General features: G+C 43.7%; 1 protein-coding gene across 1 annotated transcript; it reads left to right on the forward strand.

The window, feature by feature from the left end:
* Positions 1-3,263: 3,263 nt before the first annotated feature.
* LOC148880552 (mavicyanin-like) lies at positions 3,264-5,179 on the forward strand. Its single transcript, XM_088962494.1, has 2 exons — positions 3,264-3,503; positions 4,589-5,179. Exons 1-2 carry the CDS (start codon positions 3,350-3,352, stop codon positions 4,984-4,986), a joined length of 552 nt encoding a protein of 183 aa, XP_088818620.1. The 5' UTR covers positions 3,264-3,349; the 3' UTR covers positions 4,987-5,179.
* Positions 5,180-19,531: the final 14,352 nt, after the last annotated feature.

Here is a 19,531-nt window from a genome sequence, read left to right on the forward strand (position 1 = left end):
CAAGCACATTGAGCTTAATCAGTGACAGGATGAGGAAGAACCAACTAGCTAGGGTGGCATTTCAGGTTTTAAAAACTATAGTTAGAACAAACATTTTCCTTGAGAGAGAGAGAGGGAGGTGGGGAAGGTTCATCCTTCCTTAGAATAAACCAATTTGGCCATTATCATGGAGAAGGTCAACTCATGTTTTATTAAACGAGTTTTGATGTAGATTGCATGGTTCCGACTTATTTGTTGGAATTGTTGGCATTTTTTATTCAGGATAAAGGTTAGTTGGTAGTAGTAGTAGTTGAAGGTTAGTAATATCTGGACTATAATTGATGTAGTTGTTGGTTTTGAATGTTGAAAACCGGTGACGCGCTATCATGTTCATGTAGCGCAGAGTCTAGTTGCTGATAGTGATAGGGATGTTTGGGCACAAGGATACGCTAGGCATTTTCAAAGTGATTTTTTTCTTAGTTTTCTTGTTTGATGACAAGCAAATCATGAAATCTCTGTGTAACAAGCAATCCAATTAGGAAACTGGATTCAGTCAGAGCAAAGTCCGTTTAAACAATCATCATAGTCTTGTATTGGGAATATCTCTCCATGAAATAAAGTGTATGCGTACGGAAATGTTCCCAATGCAAGACTGTAAAGGCTGTTCAAAAAGTGCTCAAACATGTCTTACACTAACTGAAGCCGATCTCTCCAATTAGGAGGTAGAGGATGCATATTTTGTTATTACAAATTACATTACAGGGATCAAGGGGTGGGGAAAGAGTAGGGTGCATGTGAGGTCCATCGACCTTGCCACGAAGGCGAATAATCTGCAATTACGCAGGTTTGATCCCACACCTCCAATTAACTACGTGCATTTGATCCCGCACCTCCGTAATGGGAGGTATGAACTAGCTTGTGCACTAGGGTTATAATTGTTGAATTGAGGAAAAACAAAAACACTTCCTGCAGGGATGTATTCTTCTCTATGTTTGCATTTTGTTTTGTATTTTTGGCACAATCACATCCAATAAGGGAGTGTTGGCCAATGCAAATGAATTTGCTTTCTGAAACAAAAGAATGTGAATGGCTTTTGCTGAGATGGAAATTGTTTTTGTTTTTGTAAACAAAAGTTATAAAACCATTCACATTGGCCAATACCCGCTAAAATTTCAACTTATGTTCTTAATTGAGTTGTCTTTATTTTGTTTTGGCTTTTTTTACTTCTATTGAAAAAGGATTTTAGAGAGAACAGATATGCTGGATTATCAATTCTTCTTTTACCTTCAAATGGTGGTTTTATCCAAAATTTTATTTCTCTTCTTAGAAAGATGTAATTGTAGATTAAGGAGTTGTTTGGCAATTTTTTTTTGAAAGATCTTCTGGAAGCTTTGACAGTTAAAAGACGATGTGAGCTTTTACATTATAAGATCTTAATAGTTTAAAGACCATTGGGTTAATATGCATTTTTTTTTGTGCGAATATAAATTGAAAAAAAAGGCAAAAAACTCCATTTGAAACTTTCAAAAAAAGCTCAAAATGGGCTTTTTATGTCTTTTTGAGACTACGATTTATAACAATTAGATCTTTTTCCAACCAAACAAAAAAATACCAAAATACAGACTGCCAGGTTTCTAAAAACCCAACAGCCATGCAAAAAAGATATGCCAAACATGGCCTAATTCTGTGTTGTACAGTCAAACCCAAAAATGATGAAACACGAGTAAGCACTTTTTATTTTGTTAAACAAGTTCCAATACAATCATTATACTCAAAAATCAAAGCAACAACGAATGGATGATTTTAACAGAGGATTTCAATTCCACAAGTAAACAAGGATTAGGTCCATTAACAATGCACACCTCGGCCATGAAGGTTGACTAGCTACTCTAAGAAACAAAGAATCTTTGGAATTGCTATTAAGCAACTATTAATCAACTAAAACAGAAAAAAAATTATGGTAGAGCCAGACTATATTCCCCCAAGGTTGGTGAAGCTTTGACCTGTGCTAACCTGGTCCACTAATTCATCTATTACCAAAGTGGGTTTGTTGAACCATTGCTGTCTGGTGGTGGGGATCCATGGCCGAAGAAGAACCCAAGTTTGACAATCTGAACCGTCCAATTAAGAGCTTATTTTTTGGAGCAAATCTTTTGTTTACCCTTAAATTTGGAACTTGTTTCAACGACCACATGCCACTAATTGTATTGTTAAAATTTTAATTAAATTGCTGACCAATAATTTTTAATTAATTAAATTAATTAGTCATTATTTGGGGGGGGGGGGGTTATGTGTGGAAGAGGGAACACGTAAACTGTCTACATGATGGCATGATTTGGCGAGGCATATTTGGTGGGTCTGTGACTCTGTTCTCAAGGAGAGAATGTCTACAAGCCCGACTAGGAAGGGGTTGGTCTGGCCGCTGGCCTGGGTCATTTTGGTCCTATTTCCATGTTGAACCGGGTTAGTGTATATGCAAATCCAATGAATTATGAATTAATGATGTCATGGATGTGACATTGAGGTTGCGTTTGGTTGTAGTGCAAATGATAGTGCAAATGATTTGGATGCAAATTCTGATTGATTTTTATTTAAAATTTTACCTTAATTTTATTTAATTATACTACAAAATGAAGTAAAATAAAACCTGAAACAGAATGAAGTAAAACCTAAAATAAAATTAAACCATAATTTGCTTTCTTTTCAATAAAATTATACTGCAACCAAACACAGCCTAAAGGGTTTTAATTAAGCTGGGCCAACCTCCACATGCTAGATCATCAACCGGACTAAGGTTAAACCATTGATATTCAGTGGGCTACTTGGGCTAACTGGGCAGGCCAAGGTTATGACCCGGCTTGGCTGGTCTCACATGGGACTAGGAAGTCCTCTATCTCTGAATTTAATTCAGTCCATAACTGTGATGAGATGGATATAAGGTTGAGATTGTCAAAACCTACCACCTTTGAGATTAGATTAATGTCATTTTATATAGCAGTCATAGTTCCAGGTTCGATTGGACGGGTTGAATTGATCCACTTGGGCAACCGAGTCAGTTGAGCCTCAGCCATGCATCATAGCAGCCCTCAAGGGCTATCTGTACATATAACAGAGAATTGAAAAAGAAAGAAAGAAAGATATACAAATACATAAAAAGAGTGAATGTGCGCATTAGGTAGGGATTAGAGAGCATGGAGGTGACTTTTCCTTCTCATTTCCAATTAAATATTCTTAGCTTTTCTGTGATCTCAGCTGTCTCCAATCTATATAACTGAGTTAAGCCTTAAGCTGTCTCTCGCTCTCTGTCTCATCTCATCCAGTCTCCCTTGATCGACACTTGAACAAATTTGTTCTCTCAGAGACATCAGCCATGGCCATGGAAACTGGTCTCCTTCTCCTCTTAGTTCTTGCTCCGGCCGTCTACGCTGCCGATCATACTGTGGGTGACTCCAGTGGGTGGAGTCAAGGTGTGGATTACACCACCTGGGCTTCTAGCAATACTTTCACCGTCGGCGACACACTTAGTAAGTTTATCTTCTAAGTTCTAATCCCCCCAGATCAAGGCTTATTCATTCCTCCGGTTTAAGACTAGTTGATGGCTCAAATTTTTGATGATACATTTAGAAAATTGAGCTTCAATATCAATGGTTTTGATCTGCCATGTAGCCACATTAAACCATGGGTAACTCGTCCACATCCACGGCTGACCCATTAACTGCCCCAAATTATATGAACGGTGGACTCTAAGGCTTCATTTGGTTTGACAGAGTATAAGATCGAGAAATGGACAATATAGATGGAAAGTGAACTTTCCCTCAATTCTCTGTTTCTCACTTATTATTTATCAAACCCAACACAGCCTAAATGACCTAAGATCATTCCACGTGGCAAGATGGTCCCCACTTTTAGGTCTTGTATCCCTAGAGGCTTAAAAGTGTTTTTATAATCTTTAGGCTTTAGATTGTTATGTTTTTTAAAAGCAGTTTTCACCAAACACTCAAACCACTGTTTAGCTTTGTTTATTTCCCACAGCTCAAAGTTCAAAAGCAAAAGCTTATTCAAACCATGGTTTTCAAACAGCTGTTGATCTGGATGGTCGGACTGTTCGGTCTAGGAACCGTTCAAGCAATCGGTTCTATTTTACTCTAAATTTGATATTTGGCCAAATACTGTTGATTCGGTCAATGATCCATTGACTCAGGCAGTTGAACCATCGATCCGTTTAATGGTTTTTGGCTGTTTTTAAATTTTAATTGTTTTTTATTTCATCAGAACGGGTCATTTGTTTAGACCGGACAGTCAAATCGTCGATCCACAAACCGCTGGCCAGAACAGTTCTGATTCCAGATCCTTTTTTAAAACATTGATTCAAACAGAGCCTTAGGACTCTTTTGGGAGGGCTGAAGGAGATGTTTTCACTGAACCACTTTAAAACGAACCACTAATACCTCTAAAGTATTGGGGGTATTGAGGATACACACCACTAATACCCCCAAAGAATCGAATCCACATCCACACTAAATCAAACCATCTAACATACCAACTGAGCCACCCCTGGTTTATACAAATTCTAACCCTAATTCTATTTGTTTTAATAAATCAATGGCAGCGTTTAGTTATTCAGGACTGCACAGCGTGGACCAAGTAACCAAAACCAACTACGAGAGTTGCACGGCCAACGCCCTCAAAAGCTACAATTCAGGAAGTGACAAAGTGGCCCTTGACCAAGCAGGAGATTGGTACTTCATATGCCCAACCACGGGACACTGTAACTCTGGGATGAAGCTAGCAATCACGGTTTCTGCAGCAAGTAGTACTCCATCAACTCCTTCCCCTCCCTCTACAACTCCTACCACCCCATCTCCGTCTCCGCCCTCCACCACCCCATCTCCGCCCTCCACCACCCGGTCTCCGCCCTCCACCACGGCGTCAGCAGCCACCGTTCTGTACAACATGAATGCATTGGTGATTGGAGCTTCGGTTGTGTTGGCACTACTTTTGGGCTAGGGGAGAGGCAGTGCATGTGCATGGAGTTCAGTCCAACATCTCCGTTTTCTTAATTTGTGTGATTCTTGTGCTTGATCATTTGATCCATTACATATTTGTATCGACGATTGTCGAAAGCGTTGTCTTTGGAGGATGGCTTCTTTTTATAATCCCTTCTTGCTTCTCAATTTAATCTGATTTTGCATTTGATTCATTTCACATTTGCATCAGTGCAAAAATACACAAGATTGATTAATTGATTAACACGATTTTAGGCAAGGACTAGAGAGCAAAGATGACCTAAGCGATGACTTAAATCTTTAGGTATGTTTGGGCACATGAGATTTACACTATCCACCACAAAGATAACCCAAGTTTTTCTAAGTCACTATCTAAAAGTCTGAAATCTGATGACTCTCTCTAAGGCTTGTTAACGAAATTTTAACAACTTTTCCTTAACTTTTTGTTTCTCTCTCTTATTTTCTTATTTTCTAGAGTCTCTTAACTATGGTGCATCAAAATTTAAATTAATTATATTAAAATAGTTGCATGATTTACTTTCAATTTTTTATTGGTTTGTATCTCACAAGGTTTTATTTTACATTTTAGGAGATGTACTTAAGGGGTATTCTTTTTTTTTTGGATTTTGAGAGGGGAAAAAGAATCCTATGTTCGTTTTTCATATTTATGTGGGGATCAGGTAAACTTTACTTTTCTAGGCATCGCTTACCTAGCTATGTGATGCCCATTTGCTAAGTGGATAAATAATTTTTCCACCTAGGGAGAAGTTGTTAACACTTGAATATGATAAAAATGCCCCTTTTAATAATGAATTTTTATGGCTAAAATAGTCATTACCTTATTTATCTGAGAAATACAAGAACATGGACAAACTCACTTACCCAGGTAAGTGTTTCCCAAGAAAAACTTACCCAAATAATTGTATTTACAGATTTACCTAGGTAAATAACTTACCGAAAAGTGAATGGGGCCTTTAAATATTCAACTATACATATCGCTTGTATCATTGATTCACATTTTTACTTCACACTATAATTTTTGCACTATAGATTTTGGGCATTTCCAAATAAAACCTACATTTATTACCTAGATTTTATTGGGCCTGCCTATTAATGCTATCCTCAAGATTGAGCTGCATTATCTTATAGTTATGGGTTCGACTATGATATGGGAAAAACAACTGACCAATAAACTAGAATCATAAACATGATAATGACTCGGGTATTATTTATCAAAATTCATGGGTGGATTTTGATTGGTCAAAACTCTTTCCATACCATATCTTTTCCGTATCATAGATTTTCCCTATAGTTATACATCATATTGGTGAGTTCAGATTGATGCCCCACAGAGCACATTCCACATGCACATCTCAGCATGCATTGGAAACATCTCTTGTACTTGTCATGGGGAGATATTCCCAATACACGACTAGGATGGGCTGTGGGATATGTGGTGCTCATGCGAATTCCATATTGGTAGTCCAAATCCAAAAAAGAGTTAGAACACATCAAATAAATATTATTATTACCCACAAAGGATAAATGAAACTTTTTAGGCATCCAATTAATCAATACTTTGCTAAAAGATGGGCAGAATTAAGAGCCCGTCTGGTTCACAATCAGAATTGGAATGATCTATTCCCATAGTCTGTTTGGTTGAAACAGGAATGAGAATGAAAATTGAAATCAACAAAAATGTGATTTTATTCCCAAGAGAAAGGCAGAGAATGGCCATTCCCTCAAAAGAGAATAGCCTATTTCGAATCCAATTCTAGACCCTATTCCTGCGAACCAAACAAGGCCTAAATTTGAAATATAAAAGTTTATATAAATTGGTATTGCTAACCCACCACTTAATGGGCCCTTCTGTTGAGGCTTGGCTTTTATGTTTTGTTAGAGTTGCAATCTTTAATGAAACAGTGGATTTGGACCCACCATTGAATGGGCCCTTACTGTACTACTTATAAAGCCCAAAAAGTCGGGTCTGAGTCCGACTCGTTGGTTTTGATGAATAGGAAAGGGACTGAGGGAGACATATTGTTTGGAGCCTTGCCAGGAATTGCTCAACAAAAAAGTCAAGAAGATTTAGGTATGATAAGGAAAGGGAAGTAGACGTAGTAAAGATAATAAACTAAAAAATTATATAAACAACCACACAGAGATGTTAATGATATAAAACCAAAAAAGGAGAGGTTGTGGATAGGTGAAGCTGACATGTTCTTCCTCCTAAATTAATTAAATTCATCCTTGTAGAATGTGCATGAATAGAAATGTAGCTTGTAGCATGTTTTCCCTGCTTCCGCTGCTTTCTCTCTCTCTCTCTCTCTCTCTCTCTCTCTCTCTATATATATATATATATATATATATATATATATATTCTTTTTTTTTCTTTCTTTCTTTGTAACAGACATAGAAGGGATTAAGAGGCGGAGATACAGCAGATTGCACGTAATGTGCTGCCAAGTGCCAACTATCTCCGCATATTTGATTCAGCCGGTTGAACCGTTTGAATTGTTATTCGGTCAAGATTCCGGGTTCAATTCAGTCAAGACCCATTAGACTGTAAAAAATCGTTGACTTTGTCAAGAACTGTTCAACCTAGATGGTTTAACCATTGACCCATTCGATTCGGTCACTGGGTTACAGGTTACACATTCAATGAATGTAAGTTTTCGGAGGCCATAGCTTTGCACTCTGATGTCCGATTGGGGTGATTATTTATTTATTTATTTATTTTGGGTAACCTTCCGAGATCTATGCGTCCCAAGTAAGGCACTATTTTCTTAAAAAACCCTTTTGGCCTCAAATTACAATTTTTAATAATATTTTTTATAAATAAAAATTTAAAAATTGAGTTAAAAAATATAAATTAAATATAAAAATACATATAACATATCTAAAACATATTTATACATATATACACACACACACATATATATATATATATATATATATATATGATGACATGGAATGGTCTGAACTGTTTAAACCAGTCAGTTGAACCGATGACCCATGACCCAAAGGCAAAAATGATTCGGCCTTTGAATCGGTTTTTAAAACATGGGAAAGATGCTTTTTTAGCTCTATCTTTTTTTTTGGGAAAATTCCATATATTTTGATTTCAATATTTCTTGGTTTCAATAGGACTCTTTACAATCATTATTTCTATCTACTATTATATAAAAATAATCAAGTTATAAATGACTGGACTTTATACTCAATTGGGCTTGGTCTTCGGGCTAGATTCAAAGTTAGGGAATGAGGAGAAGAAAAAAAAAAATAAAAACATTCTTTCAAAAAATATCTACCTGTAAATCTGCAATAGTAGGCCTAGGATTAGGATATGAAATCCATTAAAGATTTAACAAATTCCCAACTCAACTTTGACTAGGCTAATCAAGACACAGTGACGCACCACAACTCCCTACCAATAATTTAGAAATGAGTTTGCGTTCTATGCACCCATGGGTGCATTTGATGAGTGAATCCGCAAATCATGGTCGTCCACGTTGACCAGGAGAAGGAATGCGTAACGTTAACATTCCAAGTCCCGTTAGGCGAGTTCAACAGTTCCGCAAAATGACAAAACGAAGATCAAAACCCCTGAAAAACCTCATTTTTGGCTTTCCCCTTGTAGACCGAGCCCTACCCACACACCAATGACCATACAACAGAGAGTGAGCTAAACCAACGGCCGTTGGCGGCAATGGCGAGAGCTAAACCAACGCACGGGTTTTGAGTGCGCATTTCTTTATATTGGCAATACACCTCTTCATGGCCGAGCTCAAGTTTGGCTTTTGCTAAATACACAACATCGAATCTATTCAACTGAAGTTCATTTGAGTTCAGTTCTCTAATAAATAGTTTGGTCACTTGGTGGTTAGATATAATAGAAAAATTTGTAATGAACATGCAAGGAAGAGATGAAAGGTTCCCTAATTTTGGACTATGCAAAGGGAATCAGAAGAGCAATTGAACCCGTGTTAGCGGGTACGAGTGTAGGACATGGTATTGTTGGCTATGAATAAATCGATTTTTGGAACTAATCGGAATTTAAAGAACAAAGCCGAAGAACTATCAATGGACGAGCAAATAAAGGGCCAAAGGGGTGCAAAGAGAAAGAGACGTCGGGATGGTCAGGGTCTCAGGGAGGAGATCCTCACAGAGGAGCGCTTTGTGAGTGTGAGGGACAATGAGAGTATCATTTGAATCCGAAATCTGAACCGTTGGTGTTCCCTCCTTATCAAGTGGGACCCATTAATAAAGGTAGAGAAAAGAAAAGAAGAAAAAGACAAAAATAAAGGAATGGAAAGCCAATACGTCTTTGGTTAACCAACAAATTGGAGAGAGTTCGCTCTCCATTCTCTCAACTCTAACAGCTCTCTAGAAAATTTCAGAGAACAGAAAAGGGGTTTAGAGAAGAAGGTTTTTGGGAAAAAGAAAAAGGTTTATAAGGGCTAGAACGAAGAAGACAAATCTGTTTTCAACATCTCCTCTTGCTTCCATTGTTGTGCTTCCCCCACCTTTGGTGAGAGATTTTTTGTTTGTTATTTATTTTAATGGTGTTTTTTGTTATTGGTATCCAAGAGCTTTCTTGTTGTTCATCATCTAGTTGTAACTAGATAGAAAAACATTGTATCCCATTGCTATTGTTGATAATGGATGATTTGGACTTCAGTCCCGTGGTTTTTACCCTCACATTAAGGGTTTTTTCACATAAAAACTTGGTGTCTACTACTGTTGCTTGCTTTGTTTTTGGTTTTTCTTTTTTTATTACTATTGCATGCCTGATATTTCGTGATTAAGATCTCTGTGATTTTTTCACAAGGAAAAATATAGGGATTATTCCCAACAAACTGGTATTAGAGCACTTGGTTCTTGTGTAAATTATGAAAGGAGATTCAGTTAGAATGATTTTATTAAATGGAAGAAACTAGTCTCTCTAGAAACTAAAAATGATATGTTGCTCTCTAGAAATTTGTATGCACCTATGAGAGGTGATAATGGCAAGCCAAAAAATATATCTAATGAGGATTGGGAACTCCTTGACTTAAAAGCAGTTGCTTTTATTAGACAATGGCTAGATGATAATGTCTATCACCATGTAGCAAATGAAACCTCAATTGTTCTACTTTGGAACAAGTTGGAAGAATTGTATGAGAAGAAAACCGTCCAATAAGGCTTTCCTAAATTGAAAGCTTGTAAATTTCAAGTACAAGGAAGGTTCATCCATCACCGAACACTTGAATTAAATGCAAGACATTGTAAATCAATTAGCTTTAATGAAGATCATTTTGGATGATGAGCTTCAAGCTCTATTATTACTTAGTCTATGGTCGAAAAGTTGAGAAACACTTGTGGTATCTCTCAGTAACTCTGCACCTAATGGAATAGTGACAACAAGCATGGTAAGAAGCAATTTGCTCAATGAAGAAATTAGAAGAAAATCAATGAACCCAAAACTATATGCTCTCCTTACAGAAAGTCAGGGTAGAAGCTAAAGTAGAGGTCCACATAGCTATGACAAGTCAAGAGACAAGTCCAAGTCAAGGAAAGACATTACATGCTTTCTGATGTAAGGTGATTTGGTCCGACCTCGTAGCACGGGAACACGTGGACATGACCTGGCATAAGTGACAATTCAGCGTGACAGCCTGGCCACTACTCGACGTAGCAAGCTCATCGAGGCCCGGCCAAACGACTTGGCGGGTGTGATAGCTCGTCGAGTAGCAAGGCCCAGTTAGCCCCAAGCCTGAAGGCGGAGCTCCCCGAGCTCCCCCATGCAAGGGGACCCTAGCTCCCCTTAATACCCCAGCTCCTCCTAAGGGGCCCCGAGCTCTCCCTTCCTAAGAAGGGAGCGCCACGGCTTTTGGCTAAGTATCCCGAGGGAGAAACACCTCGGGGCAGCATCATCGAGACTTTTGTTCGAACTTGCTTAAGGCTTGCCTCCAGTGCGGGCACCTCGGTGTACCTCGGCACCTTGGTGCAAGGAAAATTTGCCCCAGGTGGTTTGGTGTACAGTAGCTCGGTAGACTGCAAGGATATCTGCCTGACATCCGTACCTACCGGATCCGGTGGCAGTGCTTGGATCCCTTGACAGGCGGCGTTCTGTCCGCCGTCTCTGAAAAGCATGGCATGCCTGTCGAGTCCGTACCTTGCAGTAGCAGCCTATAGCAGCAGCCTGCACCTACCACCCCTGCCCTGGCGGTAACTGTTAGGGCAGTGGCGGTTATGCCTGATGTGACTGAGCTCCGGTATAAAAGGACCTCAACCCTCACGAAGCTAAGTTATTGAAGCTAGCACTTTCATCACTCTTAACTCTCTGTGTCTTCTTTGAGTTTTCCTTAGAGTTCTAACTTAGCCATCGGAGTGTTCCCCCCGGGAATCCTTCACCTTCTTCTTCCTCTCAGGTGTCGTCCATCACAACTAGGAGCCAACTCTCAGCCAGCTAGGAGTGCCCAAATTGTACTGCATCATTTGGCGTCGTCTGTGGGAAACGCTTCAAAAGGCCTTCCTCTAACTTTTGTGAAACTTCCCTCAAAGAACTCATCATCACCATGGATTCCTCTGGCAACTCTGGATGCCTGAACACCCCAAAGGAACAACTCCAGCTACCCACCGTTTGCATCGACCAGTTCACCGTTCCCCTCTCCGTGGACGGGGTACCTAGTCTGAATGTGCCCTTGACAGTGGCACCCGTGACCGTTCCATTGGAACAACCTTCACTGAACCCACCATCCTCCCTCCGTTGGCTAGCCAAGGTCAGTTCGAAGACATGATGCAGTGCATGCGAGCCATGCAGCCCAAATGCAATAGTTCCAGCAACTTCAGTTCCACCAACAGCAAGTGCTACACCAAGTGTCCTAGTATCAGTATCAGTAACAATTTCATTCATACCCTCCCCGACATCCAACTGTGCAGCCAACCAAGCCTTATCGCCGCAATGAACTCCCTTCCCGCTGAGGAGAGACCTTGACATCATCTCATTGAAGGAAGGAAAGACTCCTTACCCCCGCCTCGCGGCCTGTAGTCAGGCTGGGGGCTTCCTAGCCGATTAGGTCGGCATCACCTCAGCGTTCGCAATTTGAACCTTTGCTTGCGGAGAACCAGTTCGAAGTGCTAATCGACGACCTGGAACAAGGTCCCTCTGTTTGCAGCTACCGACAATCGTCCCTGCCTCCCCCTGGGCCCATCGAGCTCAGTAACACCGAAGCTAGCAGCACCAATGCCAAGCCCACCAAGAAGCAGTAGAGATGCCGTCGAGCTCGCCGAACTGCCACCACCAACAGTCTGCCCGAGCTCAGAGGCAAAGTAGAAATAAGTTCGGGAGAGGAAAAAGCTACACCACTTCTTTCAGTTCCCTCCCCTCTGTCCCCGGAGCTCCTCGTTGTCCCCATGCCAAGGGACTTCAAGCTCCCCCCGCTAGACAAGTATGATGGGTCCTTTGACCCCAACGACCACGTCGACGCCTTCCAGTCCCAGATGCATCTGGCCAGGGCGAGTGAGTCTTGCATGTGCTTGGCCTTCTCCACTACTTTCAAGGGAGTAGCTCGCACTTGGTACCGAAACCTCGCACTGGGTTCAATAAGGAGCTGGGCGCAGTTCGTGCAGGTCTTCACCTCCCACTCTGTCACTAGTAAGAGGTGCCCGAGGACCCAAGAAATCCTCCTCAGCATAGTCCAAAGGGAAGGAGAGTCCATTCGGAACTATATCAAGCAGTTTAATGACCCTTGCCTGCAGATACCCGACCTAGACCCTGCAGTTCAGCTCACTGCGGCCAAACGGGGCATTACCCATAAGGAATTCAGGTGGCACGTGGTGGTCAACCAACCCAAGACCGTGGTTGAGTTCCTCGAACTGGCAGATCGGTTCATAGGGACAGAGGAGGAGATCAACCAGAAGGGTGAGCAGGCCCTTGAAAAAAGAAAAAGGAATGGGGCCCCCAGCTCCAAGTGATAGCAAGAAGAAGGACCTAGCTCGGGGGACAAAGCCAACTCAGCCTTTCCGAGCTCCGGCAGCAGAAAGGGATTATACGCCCCTCAACATGAAGCGGGCTGAGATCCTCATGGCGATCAAGGATGCCCCATATATGAAGTGGCCACCTCAACTTAAGGCCAATCCCAATGTTAGGAATAAAAACTTGTATTGTAGTTTCCATAGAGATTACGATCATAGTACCGAAAACTGTAAGAACCTCCACGACGAGATAGAAGAACTTATCCGTCGTAGACATCTAAGAAATTTTGTACAACATAATAACAATAATAAAGCAGGTCAGCACGGGGAGCAGTGTAAAGAAGCTCCCAAGTCCAGCAGACAAGCAGAACAACCGTAGAGGCAGCCTCCCGATGAGAGACCAGTTCGAGGGACCATCCATGTGATTGTCGGGGGATCAATTGTCGCGGGCTGCACTTCGGAAGTAGCTCAATCATCAGCCCGCGAGGCCGCCAGGGAAGAGCTTAACCCCCCAAAGCGGCCAAGGATGGAGGAACCAATCTTCTTCACTGAAGACGATGCATAAGGGGTCCATTACCCCCATGATGACGCACTCGTCATAAAGATTAAGATCAACGACTTCGAGGTTAGGCGCGTCCTAGTCGACTCGGGAAACTCGACAAATATTCTCTTCAAGGCAGCCTTCGATCAGCTACAGCTCCAAGAAAGCGACCTGAAGCCCGCAAACACTCCGCTCGTGGGATTCAGCGGTGAGGAGGTCAGACCTTTAGGAAGTGCCACTGTACCTATGGAGGTCGGCACCTGGCCTAGTGTGGTATGGTTTAACCACGAGTTCCTAGTGGTCACGACCCCCTCCCTGTACAACGGAATAGTAGGTCGTCCCATCACCCACGCTTTATGAGCAGTAGTCTCCACCTACCATCTGGAGATGAAGTTCCCTACAGACTTCAGAGTCGGAGTGACACGAGGTGATCAGCTTGAGTCCCGCAAGTGCTACATAGTTGCCCTCAAAGGAAAGGCCAAGGTAGCAGACGACCTCAAGCTAGAACAACCTGCGGAGCAGTTCGCGGAGTGAGCCGCGCCTACCAAAGAGACCATCCCCATCCCGGCTTCGGCAGAGGACCCAGCTCGGGTACTTCAGATCGGTGCTTCTGTTGAAGAACCCTTGCGATCTCAACTGGTAAGCTTCTTACTCGATAATTTAGATGTTTTTGCATGGTCAGCGGAAGAAACGCCCGGCATAGACCCCAACATTATAACTCATAGGCTCAACACTGATCCTGTAGTTAGGCCCGTTAGGCAGAAGAAACGCAACTTAGCCCCAGAGCGGTGGAGGACAGTCGACGAGGAGGTCGGGAAGCTCATTGCATCCAATTTTATTAGGGAGGTTCATTACCCAAGCTGGGTGGCCAACCCCATTCTGGTGAAAAAGGCCAATGATAAATGGCGCATGTGCGTCAACTACACTGACCTGAACCGAGCTTGCCCAAAGGATTGCTTCCCACTTCCTAGAATCCATCATCTAGTGGACGCAACATCGGGGCACGAGTTGCTGAGCTTCCTGGATGCCTATTTGGGCTACAATCAGATTAGGATGGACCCAACTGATGAAGAGAAAACTGCTTTCATTGTCGAGTTTGACTGTACTGTTATAAAGTCATGCCTTCGGGTTAAAAAACGTTGGGGCCACTTTTCAAAGACTTGTAAACAAACTGTTTAAGCCACTAATTGGCAAAACAATTGTGTTATGTAGATGATATGGTCGTCAAAACCCAATTCTCACATGAATTAATACAAGATTTACATTTAGTTTTCAAAATTTTGCATAGATTTAATATGAAGCTAAACCCCAACAAGTGTGTCTTCGGTGTCACCTCGGGTAAATTCCTAGGGTACATCGTTAATCAACGAGGCATTGAGGCCAACTCGGACAAAATTAAAGCCATCCTAGAAGTGAGACCACCCCGAAAACTAAAGGAGGTTCAAAAGCTGAATGATCGGATAGTCGCTCTGAGCCGCTTTATGTCCAAATCAGCAGATCGCTACCTGCCCTTCTTTAAGGCCATAAAAAGCAAAGGCTTTGAATGGACCAAAGAGTGCCTGCTCGCGTTCAACGAGCTCAAAAGGCACCTCACCAGCATCCCAGTCATAACCCGACCCAAAGTGGGAGATGTTTTAGAGCTATACCTCTCAAAAAGCGACGAGGTGGTCAGCTCGGTACTAATAAGAGAAGTAGATCGGGTCCAACGACTCGTCTATTATGTCAGTAAAGTGTTGCAGGGAGGAGAAACAAGGTACCCAAAGATAGAAAAGTTAGCCTATGCCCTGGTCATAGTAGCCCGGAAGCTTCGCCCGTACTTCCAAGCTCACACCATCGTTGTCCTTAACAACAAACCTCTGAGGCAAGTATTGCTCAAGCCTGAGGTCTCGGAAAGGTTGACAAAGTGGGCCATCGAGCTCAGCGAATACGAACTCCGGTATAAGTTGTGAACTACTATCAAGGCCCAAGCCTTAGTAGATTTCATCACAGAATGCACCTTTAACTTCGAAGCCCCTAGACCAGTGGAACATGAGGCCCCAAGCGCGGGTGAGCCCGGGGTTCCCGGGTCAGTTGAACTCGAGCCCCATGAAGTAGCAACTAGCGTGACATCTCTCCTAGTTAGGCCAAGCCCGAACTGGGAGGAAGAACCCTAGATCCTTTACGTAGATGGCTCATCAAATCGAAAGGGCAGCGGAGTTGGGATCATTCTGTACGGGCCAAGCGGTGTGAAACTGGAGTATGCACTATGCTTTGAGTTTGCGACATCCAACAATGAAGCAGAGTACGAGGTGCTACTAGTCGGGTTGGATCTGGCAAAGGAAGTGAAAGCCAAGCACGTCATCATCTACAGTGATTCCCAGCTCGTGATAAATCAAGTTATGGGTGAGTACGAAGCCCGCGAGCCAACCATGGTAGCATACTTAGCCAAACTAAGAGGGGCTCTGCTCAACTTCCGGTCATACTTCATCTAGCAAATCCTGAGATCAGAGAATGTCGAGGCCGATGCCCTATCCCGTTTAGCGAGCACTGGAGATAACACCATGAGGACCGTCTATATAGAGAACTTGCCTCGGCCTAGCATTCTTAGGGGGGCAGAGGAGGTCGCTCCTGTCGTTCAGGCAGAGCCGAGCGGGATTGATCCACTCACGAGCTTCCTGGTAAATGGGACCCTCCCCACAGATCGTAATGCCGCTAGGAGGGTAGAGCATCAGGTAGCCAAATACGTCATGATAGACGACTGACTGTACCGAATATCCTACAAGCTCTCCTACCTACGCTGCCTGCGACCCTCTGAAGCCGAGCTTGTCCTCCACAATACTCATGAGGGCCTGTGCGGTGGACAATTGGGGGGCAGGGCCCTCGCTCAAAAAACACTACGACAGGGGTATTACTGGCCAATGATGAAGGTAGATGTGACTGAGCTCATCAAAAAATGCGACAAGTGTCAAAAGCACACCAACATCCACCACCGGCCTACTGCTAACCTAAAATACCTCACTAGCCCATGGCCATTTGCACAATCGGGGATTGACCTACTCGGGCCATTCCCACCAGCAACAGAACAAAAGAGGTTCCTAGTGGTGGCAGTTGACTATTTCACAAAGTGGGTCGAAGCCGAACCTCTCGCGATAATCACAGCCCAGGATGTGCAGAACTTCTTTTGGAAGAACATAGTGTGTCATTTCGGATTACCTCGGGTACTGATCTTCGATAATGGTAAGCAGTTCAAAGACATCAGATTCCAAAACTGTTGCCGAGACATGGGAATTCAGTAGAACTTCACCTCAGTGGCACACCCTTAGGCAAATGGTCAAATGGAAGTCACAAACAGGGCTATCCTCCGAGGACTAAAGGCACACTTGGACGAGGTAAGGGACTTTGGGTGGACGAGTTGCCTAGTGTATTATGGGCCTATCGTACCACGAAAAAAACCGCCACAGGAGAAACCCCCTTCAATCTCACCTATGACACCGAAGCCGTCATTCCAGCCGAGATCAAAGTTCCTTCGCAGAGATTAGAAGCGTATGATGACAGGACAAACGAAGACGAGCTACGTACCAACCTCGACTTGCTTGACGAAGTGCGGGACCTCTCATACATCAGGACCATGGCCTACTAGCAGAGGACAGCTTGGTACTATAACGCCAGGGTCAAAAAGCAGACTCTTCGCGTTGGTGACCTGGTTCTCCGTAAGGTCACGGTGCCTGAGTCCAGTGTTGGTAAGCTCGGTCCAAACTGGGAAGGACCCTACCGGGTGAAGCGAGTACTCGGGGAAGGAACGTACGAGCTCGAAACCCTGGAAGGGGAACAAGTACCTCAAGCATGGACTATTGTCAACTTAAGACAGTATTACCTATAAGTGACGGAGTAGACCCCAAGTCACTCTCAGGGCTCAAGGGCCAAAAACCCGAACTAACAGACTCCGACATAATAACTTGGCTACCTTTATGACGTGAATGAATTCTAAGGGGCTAAAACACCGAGCTGATCAAGGAGATCGGCACCACAATACATAACGTATTGAAGGGCGCAAGCAGACCAGTAAATCCTGCAACGCTAGGCTCACCTCGACATGCAACCAGGAGATAGTTCGGGCATACACCCTACTATGCCTTACTGTATCAATCACCTCGGTGTACACCAGAAGACAGTTCGGGCAGACGCCCTACTATGCCTTACTGCATCAATCACCTCGATGTACGTCACAAGACAGTTCGGACATATGCCTTACTATGCCCTACTACGATTCACTCCGCACACTCAACCATGATAGGCTTCGATAAAACAAAACTTGGAAAAAGATCACTTAGGAAAAAAGATCAACTTCATTAACAGAAAGTTTTGTACAATGGGATAGACAAAAAAAAAAATGAGACTAAGCTTGCAGGCTCGGAATACAAAGCAATCACTTCGGGGGCTCTTCACCCCCCACGAGAGACCTCCTTAGGAGCTTTTGGCTAGTTAGGGGTGTCCGCTTCTTCGTCACCATCCTCCTCCTCTGAGTTTGGGTCCTCCACGGCTTGACGAGCTATCTCGTCTGTGATTCGCGAGGTGGTGATGGCACTTGTGTCAAGCTCGGGGTACGTGTGCCTTATCAGCCACCTGTTGAGCCTGAACCCCTTGCGGTAGGCCTCCCCCAGAACGACATCAAATTTGTCGGATTGAATGTACTCCACGACGGCCTTGATCTTTGTCTCCTCTATCGCTCGAGTGAAGATCTCAATCTTCTCTTCGATGTCTGCCTTGAGGTATTCTACTTTGTGCAGAAGGGCCTTCTTATTTTCCTTAAGGCCTTCTGCCTCTGCTCTAAGGGCATCCAGCTCGTCCCTCAACACACCCTTCTCGCGCATCAGCTCCGCTTTGAGGGCTTCTATCTCACCCCTCAGCACGTCATTCTCGCGTGCTAGCTCGTCCTTCTCCGCCATTAGCGCCGTAATGACACCCCTCTGGGCTATGGTGCCGCTCTCCAATCGGTGGATCTGCTTGCGAGCTACTCTCAGATCGGTATGAGCGGCGTGGGAAGACTCCTCGGAGGTCAGAGCTCGCTTCAGGTTCATCTCGGACTGAAGAGCGAGAGTGTGCATGGCAAAGTTCGCATGACAAAGGAAGTTAGTTAGTACCAAAGAAATGTGTATATGAAAGAAAAGGGAAGAAGAGAACTTACCACCATAGTGTGGGTGGCAGCCCAGGCTCTGAACTGAGCTGGATTGAGCATTTTGGCCCAGACTGAAATTTCCTCAGAGTAAATGGCCCCCTTACTCTTCCGAAGTCCGCACTGGGGTACCAAGATACTTCGACCCTCATCTAGGCTCCCCGAGTTGGAGACCGCCATCTCGGCTGTATGGATGGGCTCGACGAAGACCTCAGCCGCTACGTCTGCAATTCCGATGGCCACCTCGGCCTCAGCTGTTGCCCTCGTAGTGAGCTCAGCCGAGGTCTCGAGCTCCCTTGGTGGTATGGACTCTTCCAAGTCAACGATCGGAGGAGCCTCAGGGAGCTCGGGCTCGGAAGTTGGAGCTAGTGGAAGCTTGGGCTCGGGAGTGGGGGTTGGCGGTGACTCGATACGGGCTCTCTTAGCAGCCTACTTCTTCCTCCCCTTCATATGCTTGAACATGGGAGCTACAACAGAGCTTGGCATTAGTACTCGAGTAAAAAAAAGGAGCGGGCCAAACAACTAAGGTACTAGCTACCTACCCGGGCTGAAGCCAGCTTGAAAGAGCATACCCTCGGTGATATAATCTTTGAAATCACAACCGATCTCAGCCCATGACTGGAATGCCTACCTGGTCTTCTTGTCGAGTATGATGCCAGGGTCTTGGATAGCCGCCCTCCAGTGAGTGGGGAAGGGCCACCTCGCAGGGTTTCGGACTACGAAGTAGTCCTACTTCCAAGCTGGGATCTTGCTAGGAAGCTTGTGCATTAACTTAAACCTTGGGCGAGGGGACAAGTATTAAGCCCTCCGGTGCTCGGGGAGAATGCATGAAGCGCTCTTCTTAATGGTAAGGAGAGAACAAAATATGTCCAAGTTAAGGGGGAGGACATACTC

This window comes from Nelumbo lutea, chromosome 1 (genome assembly GCF_056320005.1).
Source record: "Nelumbo lutea isolate HS-2025 chromosome 1, American lotus-T2T, whole genome shotgun sequence".
Taxonomy (NCBI): domain Eukaryota; kingdom Viridiplantae; phylum Streptophyta; class Magnoliopsida; order Proteales; family Nelumbonaceae; genus Nelumbo; species Nelumbo lutea.

What these genes read in the sequence shown, in the direction of transcription:
- LOC148880552 (XM_088962494.1), top strand. Translation starts at nt 3,350, where the DNA reads ATGGCCATGGAAACTGGTCTCCTTCTCCTCTTAGTTCTTGCTCCGGCC. An exon ending in CACCGTCGGCGACACACTTA is followed by an intron (nt 3,504 to 4,588) that starts GTAAGTTTATCT and finishes AATCAATGGCAG; the next exon opens with CGTTTAGTTATTCAGGACTG.